The sequence below is a fragment of the Lepisosteus oculatus genome, chromosome 2 (assembly GCF_040954835.1).
Source record: "Lepisosteus oculatus isolate fLepOcu1 chromosome 2, fLepOcu1.hap2, whole genome shotgun sequence".
Lineage (NCBI taxonomy): Eukaryota > Metazoa > Chordata > Actinopteri > Semionotiformes > Lepisosteidae > Lepisosteus > Lepisosteus oculatus.
Window position 1 is genome coordinate 51,404,323 of NC_090697.1, and position 20,851 is coordinate 51,425,173.

General features: G+C 37.0%; 1 protein-coding gene across 9 annotated transcripts in view; it reads left to right on the top strand.

Annotated features, from left to right (window-relative positions):
- Nucleotides 1–20,851, top strand: part of utrn (utrophin) — a 292,295-nt gene that overhangs the window by 96,624 nt on the left and 174,820 nt on the right. For all 9 annotated transcript variants that reach the window (XM_015347666.2, XM_015347699.2, XM_015347693.2 and 6 more), the window contains 6 exons: nt 984–1,098; nt 1,767–1,975; nt 2,893–3,010; nt 3,795–4,000; nt 4,572–4,726; nt 6,687–6,876. In XM_015347666.2, the coding sequence (XP_015203152.2) occupies nt 984–1,098; nt 1,767–1,975; nt 2,893–3,010; nt 3,795–4,000; nt 4,572–4,726; nt 6,687–6,876 (993 nt within the window). The remainder of the gene's footprint in view (nt 1–983; nt 1,099–1,766; nt 1,976–2,892; nt 3,011–3,794; nt 4,001–4,571; nt 4,727–6,686; nt 6,877–20,851) is intronic.

Below are 20,851 nucleotides of genomic sequence, written 5' to 3' on the forward strand. Positions count from 1 at the left end.
AAAAGCTGATAGAGCCTTTCTGCATAGAACTTTGCAAAGTACAGCTATGAAGTTTTGAATCTTAATGAAGTTTTGTTGACAGAAAAGACTTAAAATATCCCTTTACTAAAGTGATGGAAACGTTTAAGTGTGGAGAAAGGCACAGTAGAGATCATGTCATAGCCAGGGTGTACATGGCTGCCTGTGGAACTGGCTCGTTAGTTTTTGCTGATGTACTGTCTGGCGAAAAAGCAAAAAATAAGTACACCCCTTTAAGATTTTATGGTTTAACATATTTCAGAATGTTTAACAGATTTCACCTTCACCTAGTCCTAATAGTAGATAAACCTAAACTCATTTGACAAGTAACGCACAATAATTCTACTTTGTCATTATTTTTAAAAAAATCAGCCAGCATTCAATATCTTTGCGTGGAAAAAAAGGTACAGAATTTGATTCAGTAACATGTGGCATCCCCTTTAGCAGCAACAACTTGAATTAAATGTTTCCTGTAAGAGTTGATCAGTCTCTCACACTGCCTAGGGGAATTCTATCCTACTCCTCCTTACAGAAGATGAAGTCAAATATGTCTAAATCAATTTTGAAGTTTACAGGTGCTGCAGCAAAGGCTTTGTAAAGCATCTTAAATGATTACACAAGAGATTGGTAAACTCAATTACCATTACAAATTGCTTCGCTGTAAAGCAAAAATAAGTTTTGCATTTGCTGTCGCAATACCTTTGGAGGCGTTTTGTAAAAGAGAAAGCATTTTTCATAATACTTTTTCAGGTTCCCAGTTGGTTTAATGCTGGAAGCCTATTTTCATACTATGTACTTTTTGTTGTCCTTGAAGAACGTTTTTCATTTAAATTATCTTTGTAGTCGAACACACAGCCTGGGGGACTTAATTTCTAGTGAAAGGTATCAGCACAGCATGCCCAGTATTTGTGTGGGGCTAAAGCAATCTGGTGTAAACATGTGGTCTCTGCTGTGCCTGTGTGCAGAGTAAAGTGGAGCAGCTGGCTGCTGATTGGAAGGCTCTGGACTTCACGGTAAAGGAAGCGGCTCAGGTGTCTCCTGTCAGCTGGACCCAGCAGGTCACGCAGCAGAAGGTCACAGGTAAAGGGATGGGATTCCTCTTAGCCCCTGGCCCTGAAAATGTTGACCGTAGCAGTCAAACAGTTTGTTTTAGACTTTTTAAAAAGGTGGTGGGAGGGAGGATTGTTTTTGCATAATTTACCTTTATTGCAGTACTTTTGAAATACGACATGGCTTGTAAATTATCTTAATATATAGCATAATACACTTTAAGTTCTGAAAAACATTGTCGTATGTACAGTAACTTTTAAAAAACCTCTATGGAATAATGAATACATGTTATTTTTTTCTGTGCGTAATATATTTTCAATGTAAGGTCACATTTAATATTACGTTTGATGTTAATGTAGGGTTCTTTTTATTTTTTATTAGTTTTGTTCCACTAGTGAACTTATTTTAAATTATATTTATTTTTCCCAACCCATATTTATAAAAAAGAAGCATGTGGTACAGTGCTATGGTGTGGTTCAAATCCAGGTTGAGGTACTGCTGTTGTACCTCTTGCTAAGGTCAGATTGCTAAGCTCAGCTGGACACTAACATGTCCAACTACATAAATGGAAACAAATCTGAGCCTCTTTGGATCAAAGGGTCAGACAAAAAGTTATAGCAACAACAACAGTGGAGCTAAAAGTATTTTAGTGTGATTTTTGTAGTATGTTGCTGATTATGATTTATTTTAAATTTCAGTGCCCTCAGCAGTCCAGATGGCTAGCCTTGTAACTTCAGATTCTGCCCACCAGACACTTCGCAGCCCAGAGCTTGTAGCCCCTACAGATCTGAATGAGACAGCTACTGAACTTGCTGACTGGCTGGTCCTCATTGACCAAATGCTGAAGTCAAACATTGTCACTGTTGGAGATGTGGAGGAGATCAAAACCACAATTAGCCGTCTCAAGGTAAGTCCTGAAAACTAGATAACTACATTCCAGCCTTAGTTAGCCTTCGCACGGGACTGAGCTTTTCGGTGGTAGCCTCCCATCTTTGGAATTCACTTCCTGACCATATTAAAAATGCACCATCTGCTGATGTTTTTAAATCTCGCCACATGACTTACCTATTTTCGATGGCCTTCAATACCTGACATAATTCTTTCTTTTGATGTTATAAAGAATATATTTCTGTATTTGATTATTTTTCTGCTTACTGTACGTTTATGTATAATTCATGTAAAGTGCTTTGAGAATACTCAGTTGAAAGGTGACATACAGTATAAGAATAAAATTGATTGCTTGGTCTATTTTTACTTTTCCTGTATAAGCAATCTGTCTGAACTTAATGAACCCATTAACTGTTATCATTAACAGCAGTGGTGACATTACAACTTTAGCTTATATCTATTATCAACACACATTACATGTATATCTAGTAAGTTTACCTGTAAATTTCCTTTTTAAGTATTAGTACTAGAAATACATTGGTAGCACTAGTTGAAGTGGTTTTAAAAACATATTTGGAAATATACAGTGGTTTTAAAAATATTTTAATACAAATGAGTTTACTAAAAGATTCTGTCAATGCAGGGTTTTTTCCAGGTTTTATGGTGGTGCTTTACTGAATTTAGATTTTTTGCTTTTTTGTGATATAAAGCTGTATAGATAGCTATTATAGTGGTGTTTCTTAAAAAATTACTTAGACATGAATGATAATTGTATTATTTTTTATTCTAGTGATAACCTCCTATTATGGATGATTTAATGTTGAATTACTCAGATGTTTTAACTACTCTTTAAATATGTTGTCATTCAAGTCTTTATTACACTTTTAGTGCTTTTATTCTTTTCTATTTAAAAAATGGAACCATGTTATTTTCTAGGTGACAAAGACTGATTTGGAGCAAAGACACCCTCAGCTGGAGGATATTTTCACTCTTGCGCAGAATATCAAGAACAAGACTTCTAATGTGGATGTGCGCACAGCCATTACTGAGAAATGTAAGCGAGAAATCTGTTTTATTTATATTATGTTGCATCATTGTCACTGTTTTTTCTTAAACTCACTATCCTATTATTCCTTATGTTGTTTCTCTGTTCAGAAAGCCTTTAGACTTCAGGAATCACATTTTCCTGAGAGCTAAAACATTTCTATTAAGAAAACATTTTGAGACTAGTGGACTTAAAACACCATTTCCAAAAAGTTGTGTAAAAAAATGTTTTTGGAAAACACAGAAATACATCTTGGAATTCAGCACTAAGTAAAGCCTCAAAAGAGGAAATAGAAAACATATATTGAGCATCATAAACATACATGTAGATTTTTAGAAACATTAATTTGACTAATTTTGGATATTAGTCAAATGTCTTATCAATAAAACACTAAAAACCCACTTATCAATAAAATAGCGCCTTCATGCTTTTAGTGTTTTGGGCAGCTGGACTAAGCCAAATTTGGCTATATATTATGTGTCAGAAAATCCACAAGAAAACATCTGCATCTGGTTCAAAACATGTGTCTTTCAGGAGTGGCATTGACTAATGTCTTTTTCCTGACAAGAATTAGATGGTGATTTTTTTGCTGTTTGGAAGTGCTCTATTTTTCAATATATTTTAAATGCAGTAGTGAATAAATTAAAATAACTTAGAAACTCAATCAGTGATATCCTGACCTTCAGAAATTAAACCCAGTCTAAATGCCATATTTGTTGTAAACCTTGAGCTTGTTGGTAGGAGGTGTGTTGAACACTGGCACAAGCAGTTAGTCTTCTGTGTCTTTCCCCAGTGGAGAGAGTGCGCAGCCAGTGGGACAGTACTCAGCATGGCGTGGAAGCGAGGCTGCAGCAGCTGGAAGAGATGATTACTGACAGCAACCAGTGGGAAGACCAGAGGAGAGACGTTATGGCTCTCATTGGACAAAATGAGGCACGCCTGCATAACCTGTTGCAGGCATCTAGGGAACCCCTGACCAAACACCTGAATGACAATAAGGTTGGACTGTGCAGAACTGAAACACAGCAGACTCACTGCATGACATGAGTTTATTTTTGTCCTGCATTTGCAGAATAAAAAGTATTAATTTTTGCTTTGCAAAAAAGTTATTCTTCTATTATGTATTTGTTTTACATAATTAGAGATGCACATAAAGCTTTTTTTTGAGCCTTGTGATTGTCCACCCATAAATTCAGTTTATAACTTTGAAGAGTGGGCCTTTTTCTTAATTTCTTGATGTAACGTTCTGTTACAAGTGATGTTTTAAAGAAAATACCACAAATGAACAGCAGGTGGTGCCTGCATCACACTTAAATCAGGGGAGGGCCAGTCTGAACATGCAACACAGACTATTATGTGCAGCATTAATGGTCTGAGCATGTACTGTACACGTTTGAATAGTTTGAAAGGTTTTGCAGTTATTGTGATTATACTCAGTTTTTTCATTTCAGAAAGAAGGGACACCAAGTTGGGGAATATCAGTGTAAAACGCTGATTAGTGCAGTAGTGGATTAAAATAATTCAAATGAGGATGAAACCTTGAAAAACATTGTTTTTAATGTTTTCACAGATATTTTTGCAGGATTTGAACAGGGGGCAGATTACAGTGGCTTCCTTCAATGATCTGTCTAGCAAGCTGCTCCGTGACTATGCCTCTGATGACACCAGAAAGGTGAAGGAGATCATGGACAAACATACTTCAGCTTGGGATGCCATCAGAAACAGGTGTCTTTGTGTGTCTGGATGTGGGCAGTGACTTGTGAATTGATCATCATGTATTGAATGGGCAGCACGGGGGAAGAGGATTTAGGACTGAGGGATCAGGATCTCTGGATTTTGTGTCCAGCACCTGGGTTTCTTCCTTCAGCAAGGTGCTTTGCTCATGTTGCTCCAGTAAATCCCCTCCTGTTTAGTTGAACACTTCTAAGGTTACCATTGAATTATCTCAACTGGTTTAATAAAGGTTTAAAAAATGACATTTTAATTACATTAAAAAAATTAGAGTATGTGAAAATTAGAGAATGGGAGTGAGCATGTGAAATTGCAGTAGGTAGCATTAGCTTTTTTGGAAACTGTTAATAGTACAACAAGTTCCAACTTCAATGGTGGCATTCTGTGCTTCCCTTGTGTCATTAACGTAATAGTGCTGTTTTATCATTGCTCATTAGATGCAATCTCCCAGTGTTATGTTCAGTCATCCTTTGTTAGTCTACCTCTATGGCCTGCCGTAGAAACTATAATTTGTGAGCTTCCAAATTGTTAATTGTGTAAGTCTGATTTTTTTTGTTTCATGCACAGTATAGCTGTGTAGTTAAAATCTATTTTTTTAGCTGCTGGGATGATATGGAACACTTTTTTTCATGTCATCCATTTAATATACTGACTCTTAGAATCTAGTATATTGCCTGTACAATTGATTGAATACAAACGAAACATCCCCTTGGTATCCTGCTTGCTGGCAATATGTTTTTGTCGATTTAAAATAGCTGTTATTAGATGATTATTGACCCCACCTTTTTGAAGATGTGCCTTCTCACCACCAGAATTTAAAATGCAACTGAAGATGGAGAAAGATCAGAAGTTAAAAGATGTGACTGACTTTTTCAATAGCACTGTCCCGTGGGAGTCAGGAAGGTGAAGGGTTAACACTGCAAAAAGTGTGCCTCTTTGGGATGTTTGGCTTTACATCATGTGGCATTGGAAGAGAAGGATATCCAAGGTCCTAGAATAGCTGAGTGAATTGGATGGGGAACAACACAGCAGAATATGATGTGCAGAGTGAAGAGACTGACAGGAGCTGGCAAGATGAACTGGCCCTAGGGCAGGATATATCAAACTGTAATTAGTATCCGAATCAAAGACCACTGCAATCTTGGCAGCAACTTTGGGAAGTGTAGAAGAAACAGTCTCACAATACAGGTCATTAGCATTCTCTACTGGCAGAACCAGAGAGGGGTAAAACGTTAAGTCAATAGTAGTACAAAACTGTCAGGAAGGACAGTACTTGATGCCTTGGATGTAGGAGTTATGTGAATCACAGTGCAACTCCTGATTTGCCAGGAAAAGGCAAAACAATGCTTCTCATTGTGGGAGCTGGGCAATGTACCCACTTGACAGGGACTTGGTGGGCTAGTTGTGTAGGTGTGTGCCAACCTAATATCTCTTCAAAAGAATGATTTCATATTAAAAAATGAATATATGTCATCTCTTTGGGCATGCTGTTGCAAGTACGTTAATACAGTAAATGTTTTTTTTAGTTTAGATTTACAATGTGCTTTTGTCACTCGATTTTAAGCAATTTACCCTCCACCATCCCCATCCAAATTCTTTGGGTAAATTAACTTGTGCTAATTAACTTCCAGTCCTTTTTAGACCTTTTCCCTTGTGTCGTCTCTGGTCTTGGGGTCTATGCAAACAAGCCATCCTCGGTTCCATTCACTACTGTGCATTAGGAGAGCCCCTTCAGATTCAAAGCACTTCGCTTAATTCAGAAAAGTTACTCAGCAACCTAACATTTCATCATAGCAAGTTAACAAAACTCTTGAGAAGTGTATCCACTTTGATTTAAGAACTTATAAGGCAATACAGAGGGAACTAGAAAAATGACCCAATCGCACTGCTGAGAAAGCCCCAAAATACTCTGCTGAGGTCTGAAACCTTGTCCTGTGCTTCTGTTCCCATTCAGAGCGAATGACAGACAGAGCTCCCTAGATATGGAGATGAAGTCCCTCCAGGGATCGCTGAGGGAACTGGAGGGATTCCTCAAGTGGCTGCCGGAGGCCGAGACCACGGCCAACATGCTGTCAGACGCCTCACAGAGGGAGGACCTTTCACAGGACGGTGCTCGCATCAAGGACCTCAGGAGTCAGCTGGAGGTAGGAGACGCCTCTTCAGAAGTATCTCGGTGAAGATGTGTGTTGAATATGAGGGTATGATGGTTGATCCTACAAAATCCTACAAGATCCCACAAAAAGTCGAGTTTTAGGTGGCCAGAGTCAAACCAGAATCAAACATTGCAAACTTGTAAAAGGCAGCAACAAGATTTGTTCTTAGGAAATCGTTTCATGTAAGACATTCTACTGGGGCAGCACTAGAAACACAACTAAGAAAGCAACACTTCGTAAATGTAAATAAAAAATCCTGACTATATTCCCATATAAGTGGGTCCTGATGTTCTGAGAGGAGTTTTTATGTTCTCCCAATGTTTGTTTGTGGTATCCTGTCCAGGGTGTATTCCACCTTGAGCCTGTTGGTTGCAGGCTTGCTTGCAGGATAGGTTCTGGCTCCCATTCAACCCTGAATTGAATTAAGTGGTCAGAAAGTTAATGGATGGATGTTTTTGTGAGGGGGGTACATTTATAGACAGTGTCTTCTTTCACAAACCATAGATCTGTTTTTAACATTCTTTGTGTAAGGATGTACTGTAAGCTCTCTGCAGGCTGCGCTAAAAAATATCTTTTCTAGTTTATAATTGAAGTAAAAAGTTTCAATAACTTAAGAATTTAAATGAAAATGTGTTATTTTGACAAAACAATTATTATATAGACTATGTAAATGGTGCTATATGAAAGGGGAAACTTTCAGATTCAGTTCTTTTTCAAACATTTATATAAACTTAATAAATTAATCCGAGTTCTGAAATTAAGGTTTTGCCTACCTGCTTACTTGGTGTTCTAATTTAAAATCGAGGGAGAAGTAATCTCGCACCGAGCTGTTTTTTTTTCATTTATTAATTTGTGACTTGGTTCAGAACATTGATTATGTTTATCAGTTTTCAAAAGTAGTTCATGGTGTGTGGGGTGTGATTTTCTCTAGTGACTGGACATAGTTTATTTTTTTCTTGCCAGGCATTGTCAAATTAGGGTGGTTTATATGGAGAAAAACCTTTAAAAATAAATAATTTAAATCTGAACATTAAAAAAAATATTTTCCTATATTTTTTCTCAGTGCAGTTGAATGTGAAGTTGAGTACTTATTTTAGTGTAGATACAGGGTCTTTGTGATTTATTTTTCATTGAGGTTTATTGATGACATTTTCCACTAAACAACCTGTGATAACTGTGTTTGTGTTCTGTTGAAGCAGTGATTTTGTTTTTCAACACTGACTTTAAGGTTTTACTGTGTTTCCGAAGAGCTGTATAAGATCCAAGCTCTTACCAACGGTTTATTGCATGCTTTCTTCATTGCATTTTTTCAAAAAGAGCCTATGGTTATGTTTAAGCTTTTCAATGTAGGTGTGAAGTATTGAATAAGGCATCTTTTAGTGTGAAAGTTCACAGATTGATGCAATGAGTAGGGCCAAGCACCAGATCTACAAAAAATGAAATGCTGTATGTAAAATATTCATTACTGTAACTCTCGTCAGTTTAAGGGCGATAGATATAGGTTTTCCCTTTGTGGTCAACTTTCAGACACTTAGAAACAGACAGCTTGCATTAAGTAAACATTTTTCATTTAGAAAATAGTGTTAAAAGCAATATATCTCAAAATAAAATGTAATACCAAGTTTGGATCTTTGCTTTTGTAGATTTATATACAGTATATACTAGTCCAGTTTGTAGTTGTCTTTTGTATCATATTTGTCTTCCCTCTCTAACTTAACTGGATTATATAAGTGTATATGGTCATGTTTTATTTTTGTCAGAATCTGACTATTTGTTTAGATGTCTGGTGTTTTGTCTTGCAGAGGGTGATGTTGGCATTGGTATTCAGTAATACATTACTCTCAGAAAGTCATAAAAATATGAGACAGCTCTCAGAATTTTGAGCATTTGATTGATTTTCTATATGTAGCGTTCAAATGAAATAGGAGTAAAGAATAAAAATGAAAACTTTTTTTTCTTGAACATTTTTGAGATTTATATTGGTACAAAAATTAAACCCGGTATTTCATATGCTGGCCATCAGAGAGAGTCCATTGATCGTAACTCTTTGGGAAAAGATCATGTCTCATGTTTGTGAATGGATATTCTATAACCCAAAGGGAGACAAACCGTTTATCTTTCCTATCACAGAAACTATTACTTGTATGCTTTAAGTAACGCACTGCAGCATTCCTTAAATACTATCACATGTACTACCATGTACTATCAAATCTTGAATACACTGTTTCATGTCTTCTGTATAGCCTAATAATAGCAGGCTATACTCTTTTCAGTATACAGCAATAAAGCTTCGTAGCAGCTTTTAATCCTGGGTTATAATTAGTAATAATAAGGTAAAACGTTGTTGCGTAATGTACATAAAAAGCACAAGGGGAGTATGTTTTTTTGTCACAAAAGTAGTCAAGTAATTATTCAGAGAAATAATGAAATAAAAGGCACAGCTCTGCTTTAAGAAAGTAATGGTTAAAAAGGTAAAAAGCAAAGTGCCTTACTTGACCTTATCCATTACATTTTTAATAGTGTGTTTAGACCTGCTGACAAGTCCTTTATAAAGAAAACAAATACTCAGAACCACATGTGGAAATCCTTCAGCTTGTTGTGACTGTCATGCTCCATATTTATAGGTCATCCGAGTAATGAAATACAATAATCCTCTCGTCATTTTAAACGTTCTTCTCAGGAGGTGGAGATTCTGCATATGAATGATTTAGTGTTTCTCAGTGAATAGCCAGAGCAATGAGAGCTGAGACCCCTCTCTCTCTCCCTTAGATTTATAGCACGCTCTCACTCTGCAACTGTGTCAGAGCTGCATTAGGTCCAGGAGAGACGGAGAGAAGCACTCACAAGCCATCCTTTCTAGGAGGAGAATTAATATCATCCCGTCTTTTGTAATAAAGAGCAGCTGCCAGGGATGAACTCTGGTGATGCGCTGAAGTCAGTTTCCCAGGGGACCACTCCTTTGTTTCTGCAGCCTTCATGTTTCAATTAATAACCTTCCCCTGCTGTCGAGCGCACACTTGTGAAGTAGTGGGAGCAGCAGCTTATCTCTCGGCAGCTCAACTTCTCCTCTCGGTCCTCACTCTTTGCGTTTGCAGCGTTTGGGACCACACTGCCCTTGCTCTTGGCACGCTGACCTCTGAAACTGGTTCTGGGACACTGAGCCTGTCAGCCAAGTCTCTCCTGGGCTTCAGGGTGGCTAGAGTGGAGCATGCTCAGAGCAGGGAGTGAGTCGTCACCCAACTGTGAGGAAATGAGAGACGGTGTCCGTTTATAATGCAAATTCAGAAGAGCCTCCAGAAGTCTGGCAAACTTAAAATGATGGCTGTGGTGAGGACCTCCCTGCAAAAAGTTGTGGTCTTCTTGCATCGATTGCAGAGGATGGCTATTTCTTCACCACGGTATCAGAAGCTGTGCAAGGTGAGTGAGGCTCAGGAAGAACCAACTTTTTATACAGTACCTTGAATTACTTTGTGGCACCTTGAGTTGTCTTGACAGGAAATCGTGGGAAGGTGAGAAAAATAAATGAGTTAGAGTGATCTCTTGTTTGTTTCAGTCTGGTTTGGATACAGTTTTACACACTTTAAATTATTAGACATCCCATCTAAGCGAGGAATGTTTCTTTTAAATAAAGGCAAAAAAACATTTTCATCTATACCTATTTGGACTATATGCATATCATTAAGTTTTGTTCTGTCAAATGTCCTTTTCAAATGTCTTATGAAAATGCAGCTGCAAATTAATTTGTCAACACAAGTAAATTAAATGAAATACTATGATTATATTCACTGGTTGATACTTCAGTGGCATGCTTGTTTGATTCTGGCAACATAGCAGGTTCATTTGAAAGATGCTCTTAAAGTGCTGTCTACCTGTATCACTGATGATTAATCCTACGTTACTGTTAATTCATAAGTATTAGTACAGCCTCAAAATAATTCTATTTTTGCAAACTCTTATTTGTTTATACCATTTTCTGTTTGGATTTTTTAATCATGAGCAGAAGTCAGCTTTGAGGTTACAGTCTTTCAGGGATTCCTTATGTTCTAAGTTATATCTTATAGCTTTCAATACTGTTGTGACAAGGAGGTTCCACGGGAAAGGATGGAAGAATTAGCATCTTGGTCATAGGATTGTGTTTAATCCCTCTGTGGTAGTCTTGTCTCTAGGTTAAAGTAATATTTTTTTAAGATCCAGCTTTGCATCTTTGTTCTGTTCAGTGAATCAGAAGCTTATCCAGAGCTTGAGTTTTCCATGTTGAAATCGCTTCAGCTATGCTGATTGTTTGAAGCAGGTGTCAATTCTCAGTTTACACCTGGTGCACATCAGGGGGTTGAAGGGGGAAAAGCCTGTGGCTAGGACTGTTGAGTCGTCAGCTCTGCAGTCTTCCTTCATTCATTTAACACCCTTGGGCAGCCTTTGCAGCCTGCTGTGATGGATCATTGCAGACGAACGCAGATGGATGCTCTCTTCCGATAGCTATCTTTATATTTGGCATAGTACAAATTAGTTTGGCTTGCAGCTAGGTGCCTCTAAAACAGCAGAATTTGTTTTCATTTGAAAAAAAGATATTGTTGAAAGGAGGCTTTTGGGGGTAGACAATTACTCCGGTTTTATGTAGCAGGTGAAGTAGGTAGAATAAAGAACATAATTGCATGATGCAAACTTACTGAACTCCCAGTGTGAGTCGATTGATGCAGAATTTTAACATGTAATGAGTAGATTTGTTTACCATAGATGATACCTGTCATACTGTTTCATTGGCAACTGTGCCAGAAAACTGAAGTTAATACTATAATGTGAAATATGAAATTCTTATCTGTATTATTATTCCTGTAGTGAATTGTGAAATAGGTTAAAAACTTTTCTTAACGCACCACAATTGCTAATTCAACAAGAAGTAGTGTTGTTCTTTCTTGTGTAGATACAGACTTATGTCACTGCATAACAATTAAAGCTGCCTGAGACCTTACTTTTAATGTGATTTGCTGCAAAGCCCTCAATATCAAAGAATCCTCTAATAACATCAGTAATGAAGCCTGTCATGGCTCATCTGTTCTGCAGTGGGAGTGATTATCTGCTGTGTATTTTATTTTCACAGCTGTGTTTAAACTTCAGTTGTGTGATGACTGATTCAAAGTCAAATATTTTACTGCATGAATTGCACAGGACCCTGTGGTGATCCAGTAAGGATCTTTATTTCCCCTTGTGTAACATACATAAAAATATAGTTCTATGATTTGAAAGTCTTGTTTTGAAAATGTGGTCCTGTAGATAAAACTGCGGAATAGATTATTTTTCTATGTTTTTGTAAGTAAAAGGTTTGAACATTGTCTTGGCACACTGATGTCTACCTTTATGAACAACACTGGTCCAGTTCATTGTTGTGAAGCCATTACCCTCTGTCAATAGTTTAATGATGCACAGTAAAATTACAGTGTTGTGTGGACTCTTAAGTTGGAACAGTTTCTGAAGCACACAGTCAATACAGGCCACAGAAAATTAGCATCACACATCCCTGTTGTTTAATGAGACGTACATATTTAAAGTCCCACATATTTTATGTGGCCTCTAATTGATATTCATATTTCTCAGAGCCCTAAAGTGTATTTCTCTAGTTAATTACTGCTGCTGAAGGGCAGCAGGAGCTCTAGGGATCCATCCCAGTCTAATCTTTACAGAGAAGAATGGTGACAGGAATGGTTTAGAGCCTTTTATACTAAACACATGAAGTGTGTTTAGATTAAAGGATGCATTCCTTATTTGCAAGGGAGTTAATGTATGGTTCAGGGATCTGTGAACATGTCACTTTTCGGGGGAATGAGCATTGTACCGGAGGGAGTCTGTGAACCTGACTGCCTTAGATAAAAGCTCGTTGACAGAATATGATCCGAGGCCTCGCACTGTGCAGCTACAGTGTCCTTCTGCAAACTGGAGCTTGGATTTCAGTTCTGTCAGGCAGGAGAATAAGCTTAACTCTGGTTGTCCCCTAGCAAAGCTTTTACTTTCTTTTTAATTGGGCAGACACTGCTGCAGAACTGTCATTGTCTAGGTTGCACTCTTTTTTTTTTAAAGCAATGATGCTGTGTGCTAGGAACCATAGCTTTCTCAAATTTAATTATATTTTGTTTATTATGTATTGAATAGTCATTTCTATTATAATAATCCAGAATTTGGTTACTATTCCACTAGTAAGTAGGCATTCACCTTCTATCAACTATGCTCTTCTTCTCTGTTCCATAGTTTTAAGAATTTACAAATTTACAAAAGAATTTATCAAACAAAAGGAGGTCATCCAGTTCATGTAGCCTTTTGTTAGTTATTAACAAATTAATCCATCAATCTCATCCACTCGTTCCTTGACAAAATCCAGCTTTTAACTTTAGAAATGTGACTGGGTGGCTTGTTTTATATACCTAGAGCATTTTGTGAAAATACGTACCTCCTGTAAATGTGTTTCTGGGTAGTTTATTCTTCTATCCCCTCATCCATGTTTCTCTGATGAAAGAATTACACTGTAATGTGTGAAATTATTTTGTGGATTTTGAGTATTTGTATCAGGTCCCTTAATAGTTTTCTATGTTAAAAACCAAAAGCTTTCATTGTAGCTTTAACCTGTCATTGTAGGGCATTACTCATAAGTCAGGGAATGTATCTAGTTTCTCTTCTATGGACTGAATCTACATCAGCATTGTTTTTTGCAATGAGGTGACCAAAATTGAACATGGTACGCTGCATTTTACAGTATTGGTTTACCTCTTTGGAGAACCTTTTGCACCTTCAGAAACATTTGTTTTTTGCTTTATGACTGAAAACTAGTTCTGAGAATACTTGTATTGGTTGGAGGCCAAAAAAAGCTTAGGAAATGTACAGATACTAATTTTTGCAGATTTTTCTAGTTATAGTCTATACTGTGGTAAACAATCAAATTTCTCTGTATCCATTATCTCTTTCTGATGAGGGTATAAACATCTGCAGTGACATTGAATAGTTTTAGAGAATCCATTACAGCAACACTTCAGAGGTTGCAAATGGCATTCAAAACTGTTACATGAATGAAATATATTTATGAAGTGGTAATAGAATGGCATAAATTCAGTTGATCTACAATACAGTGGTTACAATAGTGGTTACTATTATGTAAGTAACAAAACCCTAGATTGTTGTGTGAACCATATGTATTATTTTAAATTTTTGTAGCGTCATTAGCAGCATGTTTATAGGCAGTTATAATGTGAAGTGACTGCAATTACAAGCCACCCCACAAAAGACTGTGATTACATAGACCACGTACTGTAATACTGCAGTATAATTGTATACTTGTGTAATATAACCACTGGAAGATTGCTCTAATTTTAAACAATGTAGTCCAAGTAGACGTGCAAGGAATAAACTGTGGTGTAAATATGAGTAATTGGTTTACGTGCTTAATTAAGCAGATGAAAAGAAATCTGTGGCAATAGCCATGAACACAAAAGCTGTCTTAATATTCTGTTCACTTGTGATTTAAATTGTCTGTGATTTTAAGACAAACCAGAATGACACGTGAAGGAATAATGGGCCTGTGATAAGGAAAGACATCACTCTGCCTTCAGGCCATGAGGCAGTGGCAGTTAAAAAGAACATGGTTGAGTTCCTGTCTTGAAGGGGTTAGGGAGAGATGAGCCATCATTGTAATGAACTCATTTTACTGGTGTGCACTTGCTGGTCCTTTCTTTGTTGTTATGTGGACTTTTCCCTTTTCAGGAACTTTTTCTTTTCTTTTGCTTGGTCTTTAAAAGGTATAAAAGAGTACAGCTACTTCATGTATTCTTGGTCAGTATAAACTCCATCAATCTGTAGGAGACGCGTATAGCTTCTGATGTTGTTCAAGTACAGCTCTGAGGCCCTGAACAGCAGTGATTTATGGCCACTCTTGGGCAGTTTGGTGGTTTCTGTGCCCCTTGTGTGCTAGTGTCGTTGCTGATCTGTGGTTCCATCAATTTAATACTGTTTCAGGAAATCCAGTTTCTGTCACTGTGACATTAAGATAGGTCTTTACATTCTTTCATTAACTTCATGCACTTATTGCAGGTATTCCTTGACTAACATGGGTTCGGCCAACCTGAATTTGGCTCATCATAGTTTTTGAAATAGAGCTAGTTCCTGACTAGCTGGCTCAGTTTAACTCTGCCCGATCGTGGTGTGCCCCGGAAAGGGCAAGTTGAGTGATGAATTACGCAGCTACGTAAAATGAGAAACCATAATGAGTGGTCAAACGTGTGGTGGTCGAGATAGTGGGAAAGCTAGAACAGTGATAAGTTTAGTGTAAAACCTTGGTTGATTCAGAAGTAAGAGAACTGTTATGTATTTGTATTGTTTACACTCTTTCTAACTACACCCCATGTTAGCATAGTTATCTTAACGTTGTACCCACTGTTGTTGGGTTACTACAAAGGAAGTGATGAACTTGTGAGGACATCAATAAAGAAAGAAAAATGTCGTGAACTTCCAGCAAACACTGTCTGTACCTTGTATTATTACTGTATACGTGTCAATGTTTATAGGCAGTATACAACCCGAACAGTGAGCAAACACATTATATTGTCCGCGTTATGCACACCATTTGTATAAAAGTGTTTACAAAATAAATGTACAAAAATGTTACATTGGTTAAGTCATTTTCTGGTATTACCCATTTTCAGTCATAGCTCATATACCCACACTTTAGATATTAACTTACATTTATAATTATTTATTTTCTTTGTGAATGAAAACGGAACATACAGTATGTAAAAATGGCTAAACTACAAACATTGAATGTAAAATGCAATTTGTGTAAAGCAGTAATGAATGTCTTGATTTTGAGTTGGGGCTAGAAAATATCCCCCCTATTTATTTCTTATTAGAAATCTGTCCAGCTAACATGATTTTGCCTTCCTTGAGGTTTTTCTGAATAACATCTGTTGTGACAGTCAGAAAGAACATTGTGTATGTTCTCCAACTACATTGTGTAGTAATAGAGTGTTAAACAAAAAAAGTGACAATCTTTACTTATCCTTGAAGAAAACATTTGATTTGCACAAAAATACATTAAATTAAATGTGAGTGTTTTTTTTAATGACACACCTGTTTAATATCTTTCCCTTGAGCAGGTCAGTGTGATTCTCATATATAGTAACTCTATAGTAATGGATCATTAGGTGTCTGGGTAGACTTTCCACCAAGGGAAACACTACAGAGGATGTTGTTACAGTACATTGAGCCAAAGACAGACACAGCACCATCTCTTGATAAGATACCTACTGTCTCAAATGGCTTCCTTCCTTATGTTTAGTCTCAAAAGCTCCTTTGTTAGGAATTTTTTTTGGTACTTAACTTTGTGCGGTGTGTAGATAAGTCTGCATCAAAATGTTAATCGAATGGCTTGTTGCAAGGAGTCTCAAGCAGTCCAGGGTTTGGACTGGCATAGATATTGAACTGTTCTTTTTGTTCCCCCTAGGGCACAATATAATGGGTGGGATAATGGCTTATTAAACTGTAGCTCTGTGAGTGCTGTTTTGGGATTGTAGATCTGCAGAAGGCTTCAGCTGTCACTTTGATTTTCCAGTACCTTTCACATGAAGTAAAACTGAAACAAAACAATGTCTCTGTCCAGTTGTTTTGCTTTGTTTTTGCTAACCATTTGCCAGATCACAACATATCTGGTACTAAATGTGCAGTTTCTGTGTTTGATTTAATAATCCGTATTAAAAGGGAGTATATAATGCTAATGTGGACTACCGCAAAGAAAAATGCATATTTTACATTGGCTTATTATTATTTAACCATTCTATTTTTATGTCTTTGCTTAAAAAATGAGATGGCTCTTGGGTTTGTGGCTGACCTAATTGTAATACAACTGTGTTACCATCAAAAGAAAATATTTGAATTTCATTGCATGGCGTAAAAACGGAAATAAAAATAGAATCATTACGCAAGTAGTCGCTTAAAATAAATGAGACCAAAAATGAATCCAGTAATCTGTGAGAAGAGTGAGCATCTGGGATTTTATTTAGCAAGAATAAAAGGATTAATGTAGTAGACAGAAAAAAAACAACTTGCATTGTGGTGGAGTCTGAATGGAGGGCGGTATGTCTGAAGCCTATCAACCATTAGTTGCAGCAGTGTCTTTCTGTTAGTTTTAGCTGGTGGGTTTAAATTTTTAGCATCCGAAGTCTACAAAACATCAAGTAGTTCAGGTGATACTGAACAGCTCCATTCTTCATTTTCTTGAATAAAGTCTTCAAATGAACATACAGAGCAAGCACAAGGAAGGTGTTAAGATGTTTTTACCTGTTTGTTACTGTATGCAGATGTTGGTATGTTGCTCATTCTATCACATATGTATTCATACACATTCATTCAATCATATTGTCAGTTTTATTTAGGAGTTTTTTATAGTCTGTTAACATTATGGAATAATTAACACAGTTCACTTGTGGGTGACTTTAAATTGCATGTTGATGTTTTAGATCTTTATACTTGAATTTAACTTGAGTGAGACTTTGAAGGTTGAAGGTGCTGTCCTTAATACGATTATAGAAAGTTTTTCAGGACCTGGACATTACAGTTATGGTAATGTTGTCCTCAAGTGGCAGACCATAAGTACTAAGAGTACTGAATAATAAGAGAGTATAAGTACATGAGAAGAAACCAATCGCACATCTTTTGAGATCATAGTGACGGATGATGTGGGAGAGCAGGGGCTGGCAACCCATGGCATGTGTGCCTTAATTGGTATGCAAAGGGATTCTGATGGCATGTGCAACAAAAATCTAATACAAATTAGAAAAGGCAGGAAAAAAATTCAGTTAAAAACAATAAAAACTAGGCTTGATGTTTTGTAATTCTCTACAGCATGATAACCAGTGAAAGCTCCTTTATGTAGAAAAGAACATAGCCTATAATTTTCACAAGGAGTCCCCATTACCTATAAAGCTCTTTGAGTGGAGTGTCCAGCAAAGCGCTATATAAGTGTAAGGAATTATTAATATTTTGGTCAAAGTAGCGTCTGCTAAGAAAGCAGCTATATGTTGGCTTATTTCAGCCCTTTTGGACAGAAGAATATGGGTTTGTTCAACATAAAGACCATACTGTTTGGCGCTGAGTGCATGGATGTAAACTACATACTGTAGTATTACCAGTTCTTGTAAGATACTGTGACTCCGATGGAACTGTGTTTTAGGCAGCTGTGCCTGAAAATGGCACAACTACATCACCATGGGAAGATACAGCTCAGATGTTTATAAATCATTTTGAGGAAAGAGGAATTAACATCAACAAAATGTTTTCTGTGACAACTGATGGTGGCCCTGCTATGGTCGGAAACTGAAAGGGTTCCTAAAGATCATTGCAGGTCACATTGGTCACCCCATGGTCAATGTTCATTGTGTTGTGAATCAGAAAAATCTTTGTGTTAAGAGTTTGAATTATGAGCTTAATAATGTGATGATTACAATGGTGAATATAGTGAATTTTCTTGTTGCTGGATCTGCCTTGACACACAGGCAGTTTCAGACTCTGCTACACGCCTGAGTTTTGAGAACTTAGCAAGGGAAAGCAGGGACAAGTATCACACTAAATGATAAGATGGGCATATTAAATTATTCCTATTAGATATTAATACATTTTAATATTAAAGTTTTATTAATTAAAATGTGAGTAGGGCTATTATTGATATTTTAAAAAAAGTATCAATGGTGTGCAAATTTGTAAACCCAAGCGCATGAGATAACTCTTGGCACACCCCTTCTGAAAGGTTGCCGATCCCTGTGATAGAGACTAGAGCTTCCATCCATCCTTCTGTTTTCTAATTCCTTTATCCAGTATAGGATGGAGGGGAGCCAGAGCTTATCCCAGCAATCAATGGGCACTGGGTGGGGTACACCCTGGATGGGGCATCAGTCCATCATAATGCATACACAGACACACATTTAAACATGGCACCCACACAATTTTTTCCAGGAGCCAGTTAGCATACCAGTATGACTATGGGAGGAAACCAGAGATTCCAGAGGGAATCCACACAGTTCTACAAACTTGTGTAGAACATATAACCTCCACACAGATAGCACTCCAGGTGTAGCTCGTCTTGTAGGGTGTCAGTCTGCCGATGGTAAGACACCGTGGTTAGAGAAAATCTGAGGAAAACAAAATGAAGTCATCACCAGATAAGAAGCAAACAGAATCTGGAAGATCATTTGTCTAGAAGAAGCTCTTATATGATAATACAAAAAAGCAGTGGAATATTAGGATCTTTGAAAAGGACAGGTTACAGAAGAAATACCATTTTAGGGATCAGGTTTACTTTTTTAATCATTTTAATATACGTTTGATTGTAATGTAGAAGGTTAAAAATCAGTAGGATTATAGGATTAGTTAAAAAAGCTATTATGTGAAGTGTTCTGGGGAGACGAAATGAAGAGAAAAGTCATTAGTTCTGTTGTCCTCTGTGATTTTTTACTACATAATTAGATACTTAGCTATTTTCCAGTTATGAGACCAAGAAGCCTGTATGGATGAATAAATTATTCTCACCTCTCTTGTTGCTTTTGATGAGTTTGTGTGTTACACTTAATGATCTAATAATGGGGCAGTTTGTGTGCTCTGAGTTATGGGAGGAATTGTTTTTTTTATCCCCTTTATAGTTTACCAGAGAAGCTTCATATCTTTTTGATGGTGTGCATTTTCTTTACTCAAAACATGGCCGTTGCTTTTGAAAGATGTAAGATAGAAGTTTGACAAGATTTTCAGTTAAAAGCAAACAATAAATTACATGACAGCCGTCTTATCTAAGGGAACTGGTCGAGAGAATTCATGAGGTTTTTCTGTTATCAGTATCTACAAGTTAGTGAGTATATAAAGTGACTGTTAAAGAATTGACCTGAACTGAAAAAAAGCAAATTCTCATTACTATGTCCTGTAACTGACAAGCTGCTTTCTATGATGCATGTATCTGTCATAATAATGTAGAATTGACATAGCATTTTGGTCTGTTGCGGATGGTACGCTAAATGCAAGTAATGAGAGCATTTCACCATTGAGACAGAGCATTTTAGTCTTTCAAATTTTGGACAATGAAAAACAAAGCATTCTTTGCAAATCATTTAAATGTCTCTCATAAAAGAAAATGTTAGAACACAATGTCATCCTAACCTTGGTGACTCGCTATCTTCCAATGAATTAATTGACTTAAAAACTCCTGTGTGGTACTTAATGTATGTTTGTTTCGGCATGTGTGCAGCAAGCTGGAAATCAAAGATTCACTGTGGATAATGCCAAAGCTTCTGCAACTGACAGCTGAGGTTTGCTGCACCTCTAGCTATTTCTGCTCCCTGAACAAATTCTTGTGAAACATCTGTAGATAGTTTTGTTCTCAATGTAACTCATTAATTACATTTATCGCTACATGCCCCTATTCTTTCAAATGGAAAACATTAGATACACTTTGTGCCATTGCTCCTTTAACATCCTAGCTGGGTGATGTTTTATCATAGACATCTCAAAAAAATCCCTTCTTGCTTTCAGTCTTTTCATCCCCCAGGACTCAGGCACAGCTCCTGCCCTTTGCTGCTCGGTGCCACAAATGAATTTCCAGCCTGAGACACTCGTGCTTGTCACGTCTCATTTCAGGAAGATTAGCTTTTGCTTCCACAGGCCCTCTTAACAGGTTTCTTGTTTTTTTGCCAGAATCTTTTTCAGTAAATATTTTAATAGATCCCCCCACCGACCTTACATTTCCACTTCATTATTTTCTCTGGCACAGTGCTTTCCAATTCAGATCTGCTCAGCTTTTATGTGGCACCGCTCAACAGCTGTGTGTCAGTGTCCTGCATTCCAAATTTAAGAGGAGATTGTCTGATTTGTTTTTGTTTTTTATTTGAGGGTGACTCACTTATAAATGATTTACTTCTCTCAGAAGCTCCAGGATATGGTTTTACAAGATATT